This window comes from Mastacembelus armatus, chromosome 23 (assembly GCF_900324485.2).
Source record: "Mastacembelus armatus chromosome 23, fMasArm1.2, whole genome shotgun sequence".
In the NCBI taxonomy this organism is placed as follows: domain Eukaryota; kingdom Metazoa; phylum Chordata; class Actinopteri; order Synbranchiformes; family Mastacembelidae; genus Mastacembelus; species Mastacembelus armatus.
The window spans coordinates 11,626,946-11,646,721 of record NC_046655.1 but is presented as its reverse complement, the minus strand read 5'-3'; the positions used below and the strand labels follow the sequence as shown (position 1 = coordinate 11,646,721).

General features: G+C 39.6%; 1 protein-coding gene across 4 annotated transcripts in view; it reads left to right on the top strand.

Moving 5' to 3' along the window:
• anks1b (ankyrin repeat and sterile alpha motif domain containing 1B) overlaps nucleotides 1–19,776 on the top strand; it is a 157,750-nt gene that overhangs the window by 43,712 nt on the left and 94,262 nt on the right. For 3 of the 4 annotated variants that reach the window (XM_026326486.2, XM_026326487.2, XM_026326485.2), the window contains 7 exons: nucleotides 239–395; nucleotides 8,986–9,138; nucleotides 10,533–10,676; nucleotides 14,928–15,003; nucleotides 15,422–15,523; nucleotides 17,546–17,668; nucleotides 18,597–18,784. In XM_026326486.2, coding sequence (XP_026182271.1) covers nucleotides 239–395; nucleotides 8,986–9,138; nucleotides 10,533–10,676; nucleotides 14,928–15,003; nucleotides 15,422–15,523; nucleotides 17,546–17,668; nucleotides 18,597–18,784 — 943 coding nt within the window. Of the gene's footprint in view, nucleotides 1–238; nucleotides 396–8,985; nucleotides 9,139–10,532; nucleotides 10,677–13,766; nucleotides 13,960–14,927; nucleotides 15,004–15,421; nucleotides 15,524–17,545; nucleotides 17,669–18,596; nucleotides 18,785–19,776 lie in introns of those variants that run through there. The other variant, XM_026326488.2, reaches the window with a different exon arrangement.

Here is a 19,776-nt window from a genome sequence, read left to right as displayed (position 1 = left end):
TTATAAATTTTAAAGTATGTTGAAAAGTTATATTGCACTTAATAAATAGCACAAAGTATGTTCAAAGGTTAAAATTGCAATATTTGTGCAACAGGGTTAAAATATTTTAAATTGTTTGATTTTCTCAAAGAAACTATATTTTTTTTATATGGACTTCAGGTTTTATTGCTCAGCTCTGTGTCCCTCCATCTCACAATCCATCTGACACTCAGTCTGTTGATCTGTTTCTGTCTCTCAGGGATGTTGTTCTGAAGCTCCTTCAGTTTGAGGCATCCACAAATGTGGCTGACAGCAAGGGTTGCTTCCCTCTGCACCTGGCTGCCTGGAGAGGAGATGTGGACATTGTTCGCATCCTCATCCATCATGGGCCCTCGCACTGCCGTGTCAACCAACAGGTAAACACTAATCTCATTAGGGAATGTTTTATGAATTTTAGATTTAGGTAGAATTAGTTTTCACTAATCACCAGGTGTTGTAGAATAATGTCACTGCTCAGTCCAACGTAAAGCCATAATCCCTATCCTGACATTTTATTTATTGAGAAATGTTTTATCCATGCAAAAAAGCAGGGTGACCTTATGATTAAAGAGACTGTCAGTCAACTGCAGAGTGTGAGTTCACTTCAAATACTGGCAGAAGCTCATTCTGCACAAGTGTCCTTCAGAATAGGCATTGGCATGTGGCCTCTGGTACAAATAAACAAAGCTAAAAGAGAACAGGATGCAAACCTGGTGATCACGATCATGCAGCTTGCAGAACAAGAAAGGCTTTATCTATTAATTGAAGTTGAGTTCTCCCTTTGTATTTCTTGTTCCATGTAAACCAGTGTTACTGCAGGTTGTGTTGTTATGGCTCCTGTCCCTCAGAGCAGATCATTTACAGTTTTCAGTAATCTCTTTCTGACAGCCGGGTGAGCGTTTCAGCTCTGGGAGCGTTCATCCTGCCACTGCTGTCACTCCTTATCAGCAAAAATGACCTCCTCCCTTGCTGTTTTTCACTCCATCCCTGCTTGCAGCATATTGATGATGTCATGGCCCACTACTACTAATGCACTACTTTTTGGGATGAGCATGAGGGGCATAGACAGCAGTGTTTAATCAGAAGTGTTGGCTGAAATGTTAATAGCTTAGATGTGTTTTTTTAATATTCCTTTTCGCGGTAGCGGTATTGTAATGGACCCCCCAGGTTATTTGAGCATTATTTACTCTGCCTAATAAGCAGATTTTCCTGTGTCACCATTAGCCAAATTGTATTCCTCTGAGAGTTGTTAAAGCCTAATTGTTTGCTGTGATAAATGAGGTTCTTTGCCTCAGAAATAAAGACGTTTGTCAGCAAGTGAACACAAATAATTTTGTTTTTTACTCCATCAATGATTTGTAGGGCTGAGTGAGCTGCTGTGCAGGCAGTGTGGACACACAGTGGAAGCTGCTGATTGAGTACATACTGTACATAAATGCTGACTTCAGAGTACAATCAGAACCAGTGGGCATACATGTGTATGGGGCATACATTTGTATACCGACTGGCATACTATGCATTTCTGGGATGCAGCTCAATAAGTCAGAAAATTTGTCTCAACTTTACACAAACTGAACTAAATCTCCTTTTCCTTTTTTCTTTCTTTTCCAACATGGAACAGTTTAACAATGTGGTTCTACTGTAATGGCAGGGGTGCCATAGGGAAGGACTAGTTGAATGCTGTGTACATCGACTACTGTGGTGCTGATTAATGAATGCCAACACCATTTATATTCTTAAGGACTCCTTGTAGTCAGGCTTGACAGTTAAAATGTACATCTGTAAAATGACGTAATAAGAGACTTACGCATTCTCATCTTAACCACAATTTCAAAATCATGTAATTAGATCACCTATCTGTTTTTGTCTCATCTCACTTTGAGCCTTGTTTACGAGAAAGCTGGTGATGGCTCGATTTAACTCCCCTGCTATCAACAGTTTCCATCTCCCCTTCTGTAATAAACACTGCTGAATATGCTAAGCTACAGAGCTCACATTAGCAAGCTTTGGCTGTCACACTGTTGAACACTGACAAAGCAACACACAGACTGCAGAAATTCTGCTCTATGACATCCTTAGAGCTGTAGTCTTTATTCTTCCCTTAAATGCTTGATGTTGCAAAGCAGTGATTTAACACTGATTTGACGTTACAGTACTTGTGCATTTCTTAAGTGCATATGTTGTATATTTGTATAGTAGTCTTTGTATTATGCATAGTCAGTGTGGGGATACGGTTGTTGTCATTTCTTGGCATAAATCAGAGAGTAAGATTTATGGAACCATTGTGTGTTTATCACGTTTAAGCTACATTTTTCCCACTGTCTGTCTCGTCTGCAGTAGAGAGAAGGGCCTGCATACATTAATCAGGGTGACATACTAAGTCCCACACATGCTCTCACCCATCACTGTGACTTACAGCAGCAAGCCACTGGCTGCACATAACCCCATTCTCAATGATATTACTTTGCCTGTGCACACCATTGCTTGTGTCAAAGGTTGAGTGTGTGTCTGTATGTGTGTGTGTGTGTGTATTTGTGAGTATGCACATAATTTTATCGGGTAACTCCAGAGGGGCACAGTCTTCGTCTTAATAGCTGCAGTGTTTCTTACACGACAGAGAAGCATAGCATTTGTTCTCACCTTTGTTCACAAGGTGATAAATAAAGACATGATAGTGTGGATAAGGATGCAGTTGGGAGATGTAATGAGTTTGAAATGTGAGAGCGTAAAGAAAAGGGGACAGATCTTCAGAAATAGAGGTAAGCTGAAGTGTGTAGGTGGTCTACTTCCATGCTGTGGGATTATTTGAGGTTCGTGGATGTTATTGGGTGGTGGTAAACCAGTTCCAGCCTACTGTTTACTGCCTAAATGGTCCCAGTATTCTCATTCACAGCTGATTTAGTTTAAAATGCATGTGTTTGTCTACAGTAGAGTGTGGAGACAATCAGACTGGAGAAGAGGATTATACACACTGTGTGCATGTTTGTATGTTTGTATGTGTGACAGTGAGACTGTGATTGATAGTGAAAGTGTGCTTGTTTACTCAATGGTTGCACTCTACTTACGCAGCTAAATGCATGTTTTGAGGTCTGAGGGATTGTTTGTTGGGATCTCTCCTGTCTCTCCTCTGTCTCCCTCTCAAATTGTCTTCACAAGGCCAGTTTTTGCATAGGGGAGTAGATGCACTAACGTAACATCCTGTAGTTTGTTGCCTATATTTTAAATGAACATGGAAATGAGCGAGATGGGAGTTGTTGAGCCTTACTTTAGTGTGGAGGGTACCGTACATTCTGCATCCCAAGAAACAGTAAATTGTGGGGGTTGTGGGGACTTTAATAAAATTTTTTTACCATAACCTGTGAGGGATGTGGATTTCAGAAACTGTTCAACTTTTAGAACCTTAAGAAATTCAAAAACTTTAACCCTAGTCTTGGTTCTACTCTTCAGTGAGTTGTTGTCTTGTGTCTGTGGCTGTGTGAGGGACAGTTGTGTCTTGCTCATGGCCTGTCCTACCGACATAGAGCAGATGTGTTGTGTGTTTGTGTGTGAAAACCAGCACAAAACCTCTGGGTTTCTTCTGTATGGGGCTTCTGGACTATAGTCAGTTTAAGGGTTATTCTTTGTGTACGTGTGGGTGACCAAGCAGGTCAAGTATGTCCCCCTGTGCTGCAGATACATCCCAGGAATGTTTTCTTTTCCAGCAAGAGAAAGATGGAGGGTTAAACTATTGCTTTTTCTCTCCCCTTTTGTCCTCCTCCATTTTTAACTCCCCTTTGTTCTCCCAAAGAGGAAGAAAACAGATCAGCAATGAGCCTTTCAGATAATAGGAGAGATTAAAAGGATGGCACAGCATTCAACTACAGTGTCTCTGTGCTTCAGTGTGTGTAATATTTTATATAATGTATAGTATTGCCTGTTATGTTTTGACAGATGGCATTTTTGTTAGTGTGCGTTTGTCTTACAGTTTTGGTAGTTCCACGCATACATGTTGCTACCTCACTTGAAAATGGAACCATATGTTTCCTGACAATTAACATGTGAACCAGGCCTCTGTGAGAGCATGTTACTGCTATGAGAAACCACCCTGGGAAAGTCCTTGCTTAAACATTGCCTCCTGCCATGCCAGCTGCTGCCAAAACACACACACTGAGCCATAGGATGTTTTTTATGAGTAATCTGTTTAAAAAATGTTATGTCATATGTTTTCAACGGCCTTGACAGTTCAGCAAAAGAAAACTGATTCATCTCTCAAGAATCAAAACAAACTACAGCCCTGGGTGATTATTGCAGGCTGTATGTTAATTGAGGTGACATGGAAGACTTTTTGAGACTTAACGTTGTGCTACTTTGACAGAAAACTGAATTACAGTGCTTAATTTCCCTCACAAAAAAGACATTTGTCTTGCTAATTCTACAAGGAGCCCAGAGTTTATATTTCACCTATAGAGCATAAAGCTGTGAGGGACCTTGCTTTGCTTAAGGGCACTGCAGCCTTGGGGATGCTTTTGAAGATATGACCCATCCAGATCATCTGTCTTCAACGATCAGGCCTGACTTACTGTTCCTTCCCACATACTTTACTCTGATTTTACTTTGAAATTCATTTTTTGAATCCTTTGTTTCTTTTTATTCAGAAATTTTGTATATTAGGTTTTTAAAACATTGGGGTAAATAGAGAAAGGAGACCCGATAAAAAGGTTATCTTATATAATGACTGTAATTAAAATGTATGGGTATGAATGCATATCATTTTGGTTTGTATACTCCAAACAGTAATAGATCACTAAAGTGAAACAGTAGTATAAAAGAAGTGGTCAAGAGCCAAAACCACATTATTGAAGTGAAAAAGAAAAGTAGAACTAAAATCACTGATTATTAGTCTGCAACTGTGTTTAAATAATCAATGAATTGCTTGGGATATATTGAAAAAAGCTAAACATTTTCCTGTCCTGTCTCATATGTGAGAATTTGCTTTGCTGTTTTTTTTTTTTTTTTTGGTTAAATATTATATTTTAGGTTGTCAGGCAAAACACACTGGAAATTTCCTTTGGAAACTTGTGGTGGGAATTTTGTTGACATTTTGTAGCCTAAGAACCTAATCCAATAAATATTTATAGAGTAATCAACTCAAAATGGAGTATATTGTCAGGCAATATAACACAATTTAGAACATAACAATAAAATATGTTTAACACAGCCTGATAAAGACATATAAAGCTAAAGTTATAACAGATTTTAAGGGAATTATTTTTAAATTAAGTTTTCTGCATGTACAGCACACCTGAATTTTCTGCCTCAGAAAAGTTACCAGTGTATAAGTTTCTGTGTTTCTTGGACTTGACCTTTGCTGGGAGGATGAGAAGTCAATTGACAGTGAAATGTGGATAGCTGCTGCCTTTTCTCTTTTTTCCCACCTCATTGTTTATCTTCCTGCTCCTCTCATCATCTTCCCGGTTCTCTTGCATTCAGTCCTTCTGGCCTCAGGTGCTTCATTCAACTTTCATGTTAACACTCTTAAAAAAAAATGTTATTTTTCTCATGGCTTTCTGTCTCTCTTATTTAAGAAGTAAGGAAAGCAGAGCACTTATTATTGTCATCTCTCTATGGCCTGTTTTTGCTACCTACATTATAAACGTTCTTACAGTAAGATGATGTGCCATAGGATCTAATCTGCGTTTTCTTTTGAAGAAGCTACTAATTACACTTAAATGTTAAATAGTTGTATTAGGAAGAAATAATTACTACTTTTTTTTAGGCACAGGCCATCATAACCACATTTTTATTCATTAGTATAATAAATTACTGCAATTATGAAAACAAAATGGTGAATAAAAGCAGAAATAAACTAAATCATCTGACGTTGTGAGTTTTGTATTTGAAGGAATAATTAGACATTTTGGGAAATTTGCTTTAGAGATTTATGCTCATGTCTGTACAGTAAATAGGAGGCTTCAGCCAGCAGCTAATTAAACTATAAACATGACAGTGTTGTCATTGCCTATATGTTATACAGCATATACACAAAAATGCATAATAGAAGGCAAGTGCAAGGACAGAAAGTTTCACCTGTTTGTGTGTCTGTTGTTTCATTGTCTGTTTATTTACCCAGCTCTCCCCAGGCAGCAGGCTGAGCTGCTAGGATTTTGAGATTATGAGATGCTGCAACATAGAGAGAGCTATCAGTCATATCAGTCTATCAGCATTAACACCGTGTATGTTCAAACAAATACCCTGCACTTCACACATTCTGGTTTCATTTCAGCCACAGCCTCTCTCATAAGGCCTGCTTATTTGCACGGATGTAGCTGTTGGCTTAGTTTTGTGCAGATAAACTGAGATCACATTGATAATATTTATTGTGGGAAATGTTTGTGCCGGTAAATGTGCTATGAGGTTAAGTAGGTACTCTGCATGTACTTTAGTTAAGAAAGATTATGACGAAGATACTTCATGTATAACATAAAGTGATACTGACTTCCTCTGTAATAATAATCGAACCATGCATTTGTCTGAGTAACATGAGCTAGGACAAGCCAGAACCTCAGTCAGAAGCCTCTTTATGACTGTGACTATTAACTGTGCCTCAGCAACATATGCCCCTGAAAGAGAAGCACTGGCATTCATTTGTATGGACATATCAATAAGGTGTCAGGATGACTGTTGTTCAGAGCCCAGTCAGTAACAGTTCCTGTCAAGCGTAATGGAAAAATATAGCCAATTCTAAAAACGTGGATTTTCTCTGCCTTTCGTGCTCGCTGTCTCAATCTCATGTGTTCTGTACCCCTCATCCTGTCACTCTCTCGCATTGTCTTTTTCTCACTCTTCTTTCTTTTAGAGAATTGTGTTTCCCTGTCTTAAGCAGCGTTCATGAGGTGCAACAGATTAGACAAAGGTTTGCCTGTTTTAGTTTGCAGCCTTAACGAGTCAGCACCAACAGTGACTGCAATCTTTGTTCAAGGTGAACTTGGGCTGCAAGCCTTGTGGAAAATCAGGCCACTGCCCCGTTCTTAATGTTTAATGAATGTCCTAATGTTTTGGGTGATGTTAAAGGTTAATTTAGATCAGTTAAGTTTGATATTCACTGAAGTGGCTGTGGCTATGCAAATTTTTCTGTGATCAGCTGTATCGCCAGTTTGGCTCAAAGATCAGACCTAAATCATTCTGTTATGTATGTCATTTTCTCTGTCTCCTCCTCCTGTAAGTAAAAAGGTTGAACCCAGAGCTTATAATGCTGCGGTGGCTGTAGAAATAATGCAACATGTGGTGGAAAATACTGTTCTTCACTACACTTTTTTTGTTAACAGTCTCAAATAAATCTGTAATTACATGGTCAACATAAAATACAGATTATGTCTTTGATGTCATCCAGCTGCTAATACATTTAACCTCTATTAGATAAATGACCTGTTCTCTGGGCATTGCTTTGCTATTCTATACTAAATACAGCGGCAAATGAAGACCGATTCCTCCGTAGTTATGGTGGATGAGGACTTGGCAGGAGTATGTTACACTTTGATGACAATATATACTGTAGATTAGATAAGGTGGAACCTAAGGGATACCTTAGGGAAATGAAGTCCCTCAAGTGGAAAATAGTAAAAGAATATCCACACAGGAACAGAACAAATTGATTTTATTGAACATGATGCAACCAACAATTACATTAGTGAACTCTGATGAATGTGAATTACAGTGTGCATGAAGGTGTGATTATTGAGCGTACAGTACAGTGGACCCGCAATCAGACCGGCTCTGGAAGGTTCCACGCTGTCAAGAATGGAGGGGTGTGCGGTTGAGGGGGAAACAGATGACTGACGAAGAGGCTAGGCTCTCATGTTTGTTGTGGTGTTTTTGCTGCTAGAAGTGTGTGTATACGTGTCTTCATATGAAGGGCTTTTTTGCACAGTTATTCAAACACAGTATCTCTTCATCGCTCTCACCCGCTGATCAGAGCTGTAAATGAAAGCAGAGAGAGGAACAAGAGGGAGGTGGGGTTGTGGCTCCAGGGAGAAAAAGGCATTAGATGTGAGCAGCAGAGTACGATCATGGTGTTTTAGAGTTTTATCTTGGAAGTTTAAGCGGTGCATTCAAGGCAGGAAATGTGGAGGAAATTTATTTTGGTGCAGATTTGAAGGAATATAAGATTTTCAACTGCTGGTTGCATGAAAAGATTCTGTTCAGAGAGCAACCAAACACTAATGTAACTGCCCCATTGATTCATTCAGTCATATAGTATAATACACACAGAATCCTTTACTGGTATTGCTGATCCATTTTGTCTGTTTTTCTTTCATGTGTCTCTTTGCCCAGTTTTTCAGTCACTATTGGGTTGTTTTTGCTCAAAGCCGCAGCACCCAAGGGACCAGTAACAATGTTCTTGGTCTGACAGGGTCCCTGGAGTGCCCCCTGAACATGAGAGCTTCCCAAGTTCAAAATAAACTTAAAACATGCACAGTTTTTAGAGACATTCCAGGCCAAACTGTGGTAAGGATATTATTTAGCACAAGATATCATGCAGCATATATCATTATAGAGGTTTGGCTGACTAGACTTTGATAAACATTGTTGTTAAAGTTGTTATAACCTAACTTTATTCAATTCTACAGCATGGCATATCTTTTTAAAAACTATAGTTAACCTTTATTCAACCTTTATTCATTCATGACACTTTAACCTGTGTCTTTAACTACATCTGAATATGCCTGTTAAATGGAAACTTTCTTATACCTCCTCTCACCGATTTTTCCATCCTTTAACTCATGCCACTCTCTAAATCCTCTCATATCTGCCTTTCTTCTCCATTTTTGCTCTTCTCTGTCTCCATACACCCCTTGACCCTTCTATAATGTTTTCCCTCTCTGGCTTTATTCACTTCATGTCTCTCTGCCTTTTCTTCGTCGTTCTTATAAATACATGACTCTGTGCCCCTTCAAATGTCATTCTTTCTCTTTGTTCATCCTTCCACAGAACCATGAGAAGGAAACAGCACTTCACTGTGCAGCCCAGTATGGACACTCAGAGGTGGTTTCAGTGCTGCTCCAGGAGCTGACTGACCCCACCATGAGGAACAGCCAACAGGAGACACCTCTGGACCTGGCAGCGCTTTATGGACGATTAGAGGTCAGTGAAGATGGCATATCAGTTTCGTGAAACAACTCAGCTGAAGGTGGCACACAATAGATCAAATAACAGCATGTAATGTGAAGGGTGACATTGATTATAATTAACCCACAAAGAATTATCACCATACTCTGCTATGCTTAAGTAACCACACAAAATCAGTTTCACAGGTTTAAATTTGTCAGTAAAAGGAAAATGTCTTCCCAGGATAAGCATAACGGGCACACAGCCTTGGAAATAAGATGAAAGTTCAAACACCAAATGCCTTAAACATATGTTATAAATATGTAGAGTGTATGCTGAAACATACCACAGGGGCAGGGTGGGAATGAAAAGCTAGTTGTCATTGCTTGTCACTTCTGCCATCAAAACAAGCTAGACAGGTTAGCACTGAAGCTGGTAAAGGGTCATGTTGTTCCAATAGCTACTTATTCTGAATGTGAGTGTGGGATCGAGGAACGTGTATGTGAACCTCTGCATGTGTTATGCGTCCTGTTGAATCTTGTTGTTAGTGGGTTAAAAGAAGCAGGTGATAGCTATATCTTCATCTTCCTCGGTGGGTGGTAGCAATGACAGGGACCACAGTGCACAGGAATCAGTGGCTCCAAACTCGGAGTTACTGTGGAGCCATATAAATATCGTGAAAATACGATAGAAAGAAAACCTCCTCGAATATTTTGTGTTCACAATTTTTAAAAACTGTGACTTTGCTCTTCTGTCAAATATGAAAAAAGGTACACACATGTAAACACACATTCATCCTGAAATGCATATGCAACCTGCTGATCTTCAAATGCAGTCACACATTCCCTCTGCTAAGGTAGTGAGTAATTGCAGCCAAGCCACAGGTTTGTGAGTGAGAATGAATAATTTATAAAGGCATCACAGTATTTCTCTCTCACTCTTCCTCTCTGCATAATAATTAAGGGAAGTCCCTATAGTGGAAGCTGCTGCTGCATGTAGATGTAACTAACACAGGGCAAAAGTTTAGTACACACACAGAGTCGCACATTAAAAGAGGAAGCTTTCTAGAGAACTGCCTGCTGTTGAGCTGAGTTAGCAAAAGCTCCATTTATGTTAAAGCCAAAGCGTAACTCAGCCTAAACTCCTACACTCAAGCTGATTGACAGATCTTTTAATAGAAACACTTGCACTACAAAACAAATGATTCAACAGGCTTAGTGCATGATTAAGACTTCATTGGTAGAGAACAAACAAAATGTTTTTGGGTTAGTTTTCTATCTTCACCTGACCTTTCGCTGGGCGCCAACACTCGATAACATTCTCTTTTTATTGTTTCTGTAAAACGTCAAACCTAATTTTTACAGTGATTTTTAGCAGCAAAAGGTGAACAAAAGTTTGCTATTTTGTCACTGACACATTTTTGGGCACAGGTGGTGCGCATGCTGGTGAGCGCTCACCCCAATCTCATGACCAGCCACATTCGCCGACACACTCCGCTTCACCTGGCTGCACGTAATGGACACTACAGCACCGTCCAGACCTTGCTCGAGGCTGGCCTGGACGTCAACTGTGTGGTAAGAAGAAAGTCATTAACTGTTTTTTTGCTCTTTTTGTTACCTATCAGCATCCAAGGACTGAACACATTTCTCACAAGTGATAGTAGGTAGTTATTGAGAAAATACTGGGAAAATGACAAGAATGATGCTTTTTGACTTTGGAGAGTCATTGTTAGATTATAATTTTCAGTTTAGTATAATATGTTGAAAGGGGCTGAGTTATAAAAAAGTTTTTATTTTGAGCATCATAAACTGAATATTATTTAATGCTTTTCTGTGGGAGAGCCAAAAAAAATTCCACACATTAACACTATCATCATACTTCAGGTAATTAACAGTTTACACATTTACTGAAACAAAATAAAACCAGGTCGGTAGCTGTTATTAAACTTAGAAATCTGTTTGCACTATATATAGTGACTAGTAAGAATTTTTTTGTCTTTTTGTCTAAGTAAATTTTTCAAAATCTCTGACACTGAATCTCCTTCTTCCTCTCATCTTGGCTAAATATTTGAAGCACCATCGTCTTGTATTTTTAATGAAAGAGAGTACAGCTTTCTTGAGTGTGTATAATCCACCACAGGCATAAATGCATGGCAGATTCCTTTCTTATAAGTGTGTGCGTGTATATCAGAGAGCGTATATATGTGTTGCATGCCTCCCATAGTGTGGTGGTGGAGAGGGATGAATAATTAATTGGGGAAAAAAGACAGAGGGAACAAGAGAAGCAGGAAGAGGACAGGGTGTTCCTGTGAGGTCCGAGAGTTCAGTCTTCTCTCCCATATCTCTCTACTACCTTATGAGTCAAGAAAATACAAATGCAGAATTAGCTACAGTATGTGGAACGTCATCACTGCCCAGATTTTGTCATGCTGTTTGAATTGTGCTTCTTTTTGTTTATTTATATTTGATCGTATTGCTTATTCTAAGTTATGTGAATGATTCAAACATAATTTTGTCACAAACTGTTCTGGGCCATTTTTTGTGACGTTTTGTCAAATGCAGCTGTGCTTTGCTGCTTTCTTCAGTGCTGTTTGTTTTTCTTGAGACAATTTTCTCTGACAAACTGAACTATTTGACTGGTACTGTACCAGTCACTCTCTTAAGATTATTTGAGTCCTTTATGAATATATGATCTGAATTACTGTACCATTCACACTGCAACATATTTTATTTGTCCCATATTCTTCTTCTTCTTATTTTTATGATGGTGAAACAACGAAACTTTGCCAGATGAGGGGTGGTTTCTAATGAATCTAGCAAATGTGAGAATAAACACATCCTACAAAGCTTTTATAATGAAAACATTGTTACACTGCAAGTTTTATGTTGAATGTTTTGGTAGTGTACAGACTGCACAAAGATAAATGAATAAATCTCTTGTATAGGTTCACAGCTACTTTTGCCAAAATATGACCTGACTCAACATATGGTATAACAGATGCCATGTCCTTCCCATGTAAGTGCAGATTTTTTACAGTATATGAAGCATGTGAAATGGCTTTCTGCTGTTTCTGCTCCTCAGTTTAAGGCTGAGGAGATTCTGAGTCCAAAGTCACAAATGTGGGGAGGACAACGGTCTCATTGTGCCTCTGCCTTCCAGAGCACAGTACAGTATGTTCTAAACATATTACAACTATAGTTTGAAGGATTAGGTGGATGAGTGTGTTGGTATTTACTCTGTGGAAAGACAGAAACAAGTTGACCTGTTGGATATGGGAGTCAATTGAGGCTCTCACAGTAAAGAGGTGCATGACTCAGCAGCATTGTGCCCATTATCTCCCTTCTGTCCCTGTTGCAGGCAGTGTTTGTGTGTGTGCATGTGTGCCTGTGCTCATGTGAGCTCTGATATGAAGAGGAGCGCTGTGTTTCTCTGCAGGGATTTGGCCTCAGGCTTCATGTGTCTAGTGAAGATGAACACTATACGCCTTTGATTTGCCTTGTCTTCTCTGCTCTACGTGCTACTGCAAATGCCTTTCTCCTGTTGTTTCTCTGTCTAGTCATTATGAGCTTTGCAGGCCTTTGTTTTTGTACCTCAAAATCTCCTCTGCAATTTACCTTTTTACCTAATTCTTGTTTTGCTCTGTCCCTGTATACTGAAAGCAATTTGTAGAAACTGAGCCATCTTTCCCATGTTAGCCCTTTGAGAATGACAAAATAAGGCCTTCACATATAAAATGATGATTTGACAGAAACTGGCAGGCAAAATTGTTGCCTAGGGGTAAAATTTTGTGTAGTATTAATATAAACATACTCTGTAATCACTGAGATTAACCTGTGACAGCAGACTTATATTAATAGGGCAGAGTTTGGATTGGATCTGTATAGGATTGGGATAAACTCTTTTTCCTCCATGTTCTCCACTCTTTTGCTCTCTTCCTTCCTTTCTCTCTTTCACTCTCTCGGGCATTTTCTCCAAGGCTTCAGTTAAGAATACAGAGTGGATGGTGTGGGCAACTCACAGATGGGCACCTTTTAAATCGTCACGAGTTTAAAGCACTTTGTATGTGTGTGAGAAAGAATGAGAGTTACAGGTCAGTAATTGGAGTCAAGTCATATAGGTCTGTCTGAGTGTGAATGAATAATTTATAGAAGCAGCACAGTCACTCATTCTCTCTTCTTCTGGCTGTTTCCATAATAATGAGGAGAAATCTCTATGGAGGGACCTGCTGCTGGGTGGGCACCTAGCCAGCACGGGGCTAAGTTTAGTCTGAACACATACTCTCACATGCACATATAAACAGACTAGACTCCCTTTTCTAAGTGAACTTGAGCATTTACATTCAGCAGTAAGAAACTGCTACATTTCTGCCTGCAGCCCTAAAAAGTTTTCTGCCTTTCAATTCCCGGAAACTCCTAGAGAGAGAGAATCGACTTCCTCGTTTTCCTTGTGACATCACTGCACAATCATCATGGGAAACTGGATGGGAAGTGGTATAGAGATGACCATGGGGGTGGGGGTCATGAGTGCAATTGGTGTGTGTGCGTGTGTGTGCGTGTGTGTGTGTGTGTGTGAGAAAGGAAAAGTGGGTGGGTCATTTCCTCTGCTTCCACTTCCTCTCACTTGCATGTGGGTAAAAGGCTCAACAGGCTAGACCTTTACACAATAATACACCCAGTGATGCTGGAAATGCGACCACTCATCTCTTTTTTAACTTGGGATTTACACCTGAGAGTTTCTCAGAGCTAACTGGACCTTCAGCCTTTCAAGGACACTGCTACAGCTGGCGTATTACCTTATTTTTCCATCAGTCTGTTCTGTGTAGTGATGACACTTGTGTTGTAGAGGAAGGAGGCTACAGTAAGTTTAGTATTCCCTGCAGTGGGCATTGATCTGTTGCAGTGTTGGGTTGTTAATATAAAAAACAACAGCAAACGAAGCAGAAGTCACCTGATACAATGTTAGTATAGATAACCACAGACTTTTGCTCACTTTGATGTTTTTTTTGGGAAATATAAAGCAAATCAACATGACGTTGTACCTATTGTCCTGACACATCTAATATTGTCCTGACACGTCTAATTTTTAATTTAGGTGAATACTTCTGCCTTTGGCGGTGGCTTGTAGTAATATAAAAAGATGTGACAGGCAGTGCTGCCCACAATGTTAATTTTAATACAAGCAAAAACTTGTGTGATCAAATAATTTAGATGCTGTCGTCACATAATGCTACAGCTGGTGGCTTTTCATCAATCTGTTTTTGTTTTACACCTTGCAAGGTGATCAAACAACTGCTTTTTTGAAATGAGTCTCCTGAGTGTTGCTGTGTTAAAAGTGGCCTTGTCAGAGTAATGTCTCTTATCACTGCTGATCCAAGATGAGCTCCTTGCTAGCTTCCTACTGTTGCTAGTTTCCATTTGTTGCATCATATCTGTTATATCCCCATTAGTAGCACTGGAGCACGATAGTGCCTGCATATGGGAAGGGAAATTGGGACACTTCCACACAGGCTCCCACTGCTTGTGTAATGGTTTGAAATCAGAGTAGCCCTTTTAAACCCTGTGTCTTTTGTAATGCTTTTGTGCTCCCAGTCCACTGCTTTTGCTGATGTCTATTTTTGTCTCTGTTTTTAATTGTTAAAATAATGGAATATTAACACACTCTCTCTCTCTCTCTCCCTCTCTCTCCTCCTCTCCTCCTCCTCTCTCTCTCTCTCTCTCTCTCTCTCTCTCTCCTCTCTCTCTCTCCCTCTCTCTCCTCCTCTCTCTCTCTCTCTCTCTCTCTCCTCTCTCTCTCTCTCTCTCCCTCTCTCTCTCTCTCTCTCTCAGACTGAGAATGGCAGTGCCCTCCACGAAGCAGCTCTCTTTGGAAAGATGGATGTAGTTCGTCTGCTGCTTGACTCAGGTGGGTCTGAAATTTATTTGGATTGCAATTTAACACTGTCAGGTGTGAGAATGAGTATGCTATTTTCTGTTAAAATGATATAAACCATGTTAGCTTTTAATAAGAGTCTTCATGAATTAATTAAATCCCACATTCATCCTCTGGTGTCTCCAGTTCATTCATCTTTTGCTGAATAAAGTTTCGTGGCTGAGTGAGTGTGTCAGCAGATCCGAATCTAAATTTGTGTGTACCTGAGTATACTGTACAAGTGTGTAGTATTATGTTCAGTTTGTCTGTCGTGTAGCTGAATTTGACTTTGAGCAAGTCGGGGCTGTATCTCGGACAAAGTGTGTGTGTTGTACTCTGGCCTTTGTCCTGCTGGTTGTGTGTGTTAGATGTTATACTGTGTTATGTGTATATGTATGTTTGGGCACTTTAGGGATTGACACCAATCTGAGAGACAGTCGGGGGAGAACAGCTCTGGAGATCTTAAGAGACCATCCTGCGCCGAAATCCCAGCAGATCACTGCTCTTATCCAAGGTAACACACACACTTTAGATTTAAATAAACAGTATCAGTATGTCACTTCTGTGAATTGGTGCTTTTACGGGAACAGGTGTGTTCTCTGACTGGTTGTGTCAACATATTGGTCAATATAGGCTGTACACTAGTACATGGTTAGTGGGCTTGACTTTTATCATGTGACTGTAGAATATGACATTCTGACTGCAAGAGGATGTGATCCAATAGAGAACTCTTGTTGTCCAGGAAGTTTATCTTCCACTGGGGAAACAATGGGAGCTCCTTTAAAGCATGTGTTTAGTTGCTACTGTGGAAAAGTACACATTTACACAATTCCAGTGTTGCTAATGATTTCCTTGATATTTTCACAACACAGAATAGAATATGCTGCAAAAATAATAGTTACTGGTCATTTTGTTAAAGAATTTAATTTAGTTTCAAGATGTGAAGTCATTAATTCATAACAGTACACAAACACTGATCAGCCTATTTCTGCAGAAGAAGAATAAATAAAAATGTTTTTGTGTTTTCACCCTGTTCCTTAAGTTTTCCCTACGCTGTTTCTTTGCCTGCCATCTAAATACGTCTGTCCTCTCCTGTTTACTGAAGTCTGTTTTATGGGTGACCAGTGATTATTGGTGTGAGTTTGCAGCAGACTCTGGGTATCCAAGGATTCTCCAGCATGCACCTTCTAAAGACCGAGTTGTCCTGCTTTGATTATGAGGCTCAGTACAAACACTGTAATCTGTGGCATGGTATCCGCCATGGTATCTGTCCATGTAGTTTGTGGGAGTGTGTTAGCCAAGTAGTTACAGATGATTTAAAGTGGATGACATATAGGCAGAAAGAAATGGAGGGATGATGAATATGTGAGTGTGACTTGGTCTTAAGGAAGCAAAAATAGAAAAGGGAATCTCAGACCACAGAAGACAAGACCCAGGAATGTCACAGTTAAAAGTAACAGACATAAAGCTGACAATAAACCAAGGACAAGAGAGTGATTCAAAGGGCAGAGCAGTTTAGTTTGGTGATTCCAGTTTCCCATTATATATATATTGTTTAAATAATTGCAGCTTTCTAAATATCTAAAATCCACTTGGTAGTAGATGTTGGTCAAGAATAGCAGCCTCCAAACCAGCATTGGGAAGGGAGAGTTGGACCTCAGCTTAAACTGGAGTCTGAATGTGAGTGTGAGCATCAGGAAGAAGGAGAGAGAGGAGAAAAAGCACACAGCTGTAACTTAGTGAAAAGATCAGCTGCATGCCATTTCCTGTTGGAGAGGGGATGGCAAAGGACACACACAAAGAACAAAAGACCTGTCATTTACTCAGTTGTACCAGCTGAAGGGCTTTCTTGTTGCCACAGGCACCTCATTATGATTCAATTGTTTAATTTACAGTGCACATCCTACTGTTCAAATGCTTCAACAGTTCACTTCTGACTGTTAGATTTACAGTTCACGTTACAGCAGCTACTAGTTATGTACTACACTCTTGTACAGTGGTTTAGCTGTAAGACTCAGACATTAGGCTGTTCTCTTGTGCTCCTTATGAAGGAACTTCTGATTAATGAGTATAGAGGAATAAAGCTGCCAAAGCATTGAAATCCTTTCTTTCTGAATCTAATAGACATTTCTACACTGATTGTGTATCATAGTTATTGAACTGAATGTCAGCATTCATAGCAGTAGAAATAGACAGTTTATCATCTGCCTTCTCTCCTCCTCCTTTGTCCTTTTCTTTTCCTGCATAATTCTTCTGTCTTATTATGAACAGAAGAGTGCTCTTTTAGCAGAAGCTGTGAACTGAATTTGTGGTGTGGGGAAAAGTGTGAATTGAATGCAGCACAAGCTGTTTACCATGCTGATGACCACTCTATTATATTGACTGAGTCAAATGCCTCTGAAATGCTCCCCTTCCACATTCTCCTAAAAAGTTTTGATCTGTGCCTTTCTTTCCTACTTCCTGTTTTCCCAGTATATATTTCAACTTTGTTCCTAAGACTTTTTTAGCACCCCCGCTTGTCTCCATGTCTCTGTAGAGTATATGATGGACGAGATGGAGAAAAACAGTATCTTGGAGGAACCTGTTCGCAAATGTCCCATTCCTGCACCTCGAACCTCTGTCCCCTCACCCTCTGCCTCCCCTTCCCTCAGACATAAGAGTAAGTAAACCCACAGGCACAATAATGTAACAACTACAGTAGAACTAAATGGTTTTACACTGGTTGTGATTGAAGAAAACATTTTTCTGTTCTTCGTGTGGGTAGAAAGGTTTCAGTGAAAAAGAACTAGGTACTGCAAAATACGCTTAAGAAAAGGGTAGAAACCACCATTAGAAATGTGAAGATATAGCCCCTACTGGAACAAATACATCTTGCATGAGCTTCAGAATATGTAAGCATCAACATCTCTTAAGGAATTCATAAAATATTTTTTATAGAAGTAAAAGAAATACACTGTAGGTCAACTCAGCATCACAGAGGAAGAATTTATTTCATCCAAAATATATGGTGATTGTGCTTTGATGTATCTTTTTAGAAAAATGTCTGTTAGCATGATGTGAACTGTCATTTGCCTTTTTACAATTTGGACAATGCAAAAATCAACCCAGCCATGGAGAACAGCTCCTTCAGTGGAGGAAAACTGCCACTGCCCTTGTAGACAGCACAGCATTTTCCTTGTCCAACGCTGCCCCCTGTATTATGAATATGGAATTGCAACAGACCAAATTCCTGCTGATTTGCTGTGCTCTCTGTGACTGTCAGCAGATACCATAATTACCCTGATTACCTAAGAGGCTCCTGGAGGTGAGGCGAGAGAAAGTGATTAGTACAGTTTACTCCTCAGAATGTGCCGGAATGCAAATTTGAATGTATCACCCATGCAGAAAGGAGACGGAGGAGATGTTAACTATTAGTTGTGTCTGTGTTTACCAAAGGTTGATTGTAGTGTTAAATCAGGCACACAGACTTACAGTAATTTAATATCTTCACTCATTTATTTATAGTTTATATATAGTATATAAGTAAATTTTACCCCTTTTGTCAATAGTAAGAGGAATTTGCTTTAGTGGTTCTTTTTTCTCCCCAGATGACGCTATGACAAGTGAACTGTCCAAACTGCTCCATGAGATCAAAAAGTGTCGTGACAGAGATTACTCTTTTGAGGAGCTCTGCCATACCATCTCCTCCCACTCCATGGACAGCTTTGGCAGTGGGCGTCTCTCCGACGAGGAGCGCCCAGATCGTCCCAATGGCACCCTGACTCGAGTCAACAAGGTATGACAAAGGAGTTGTGCCTTAGGTGTTTGGTGTTTGGCCTGCTGAAGTGATTCATGGGGTATTATCTTTTGCATTCGATTAGCTGCTGTTTTCAAGTAATCCCCACAACATTATATAAACGTAGTTTATTGTGGGAAATACTGAGCCCAGGAAATACAGTAGGTTTTTGATGATCAGGTAGCATAGTTTGTACTGGAGCCACTCAGTGTCCATTACTTATTCCAGCTCAGCACTTCATTTCAGACAGCAGGTTAAATAATAATTAAATAAATACAAACACCCACACATACGCTATGATACTACACAGGGTATGCATGTGCTATGTGAGTAAAAGTCCTTACTTTAACAAAAGCTTGTACTAAGTTTATGTGGGCAGCAGAGGGCAGTATCAGACTGATGCCATCAAGCTGGCTTATCCAATTCATTATTCACTTTTTAATGAAACATAATATCTTCTGTTTGGTGTTTGCCTAAATTTGTTTAGAACTGCAATTATTATTTGTGTTCAGACAGAAGGTCACAGCCTGCAGATTAGTTTTTATTATGGGTTTTCTTATTAGTTGCATTTTTATACTCTAATAAAGTATTTATTTCATTTGTTCACACATTTTATTTCATTTTCTCTCTTCAGAGAGGAAACTCATTAGACGTTATTGTTCTGAAGTCCAGTTTGGGGGGAAATAGCCGACTTTTATCAGCATTAGTTGACCAGAAAATCACAGCTGCGGTTTATTTGTAACAGCCAGCTCAGTGAGATGAAGAGGATTTGAGCTTTTTCAATTCCACCATCCAAAAAGTCAGGTGCCCCACAGAACACAGAGGTCATCAATCACAGACTCCCACCTGAACCTTTAGACCACACATGCTGGTACAAACATACACATACATAGCAAGCTTCCAAACAAATTATTGATTATCTCTGTCTGTGCTTCTCACTTACTTATTACAGCATGTCTGTTTCTATTTATCTTTACATTTGTCTCCTTGTG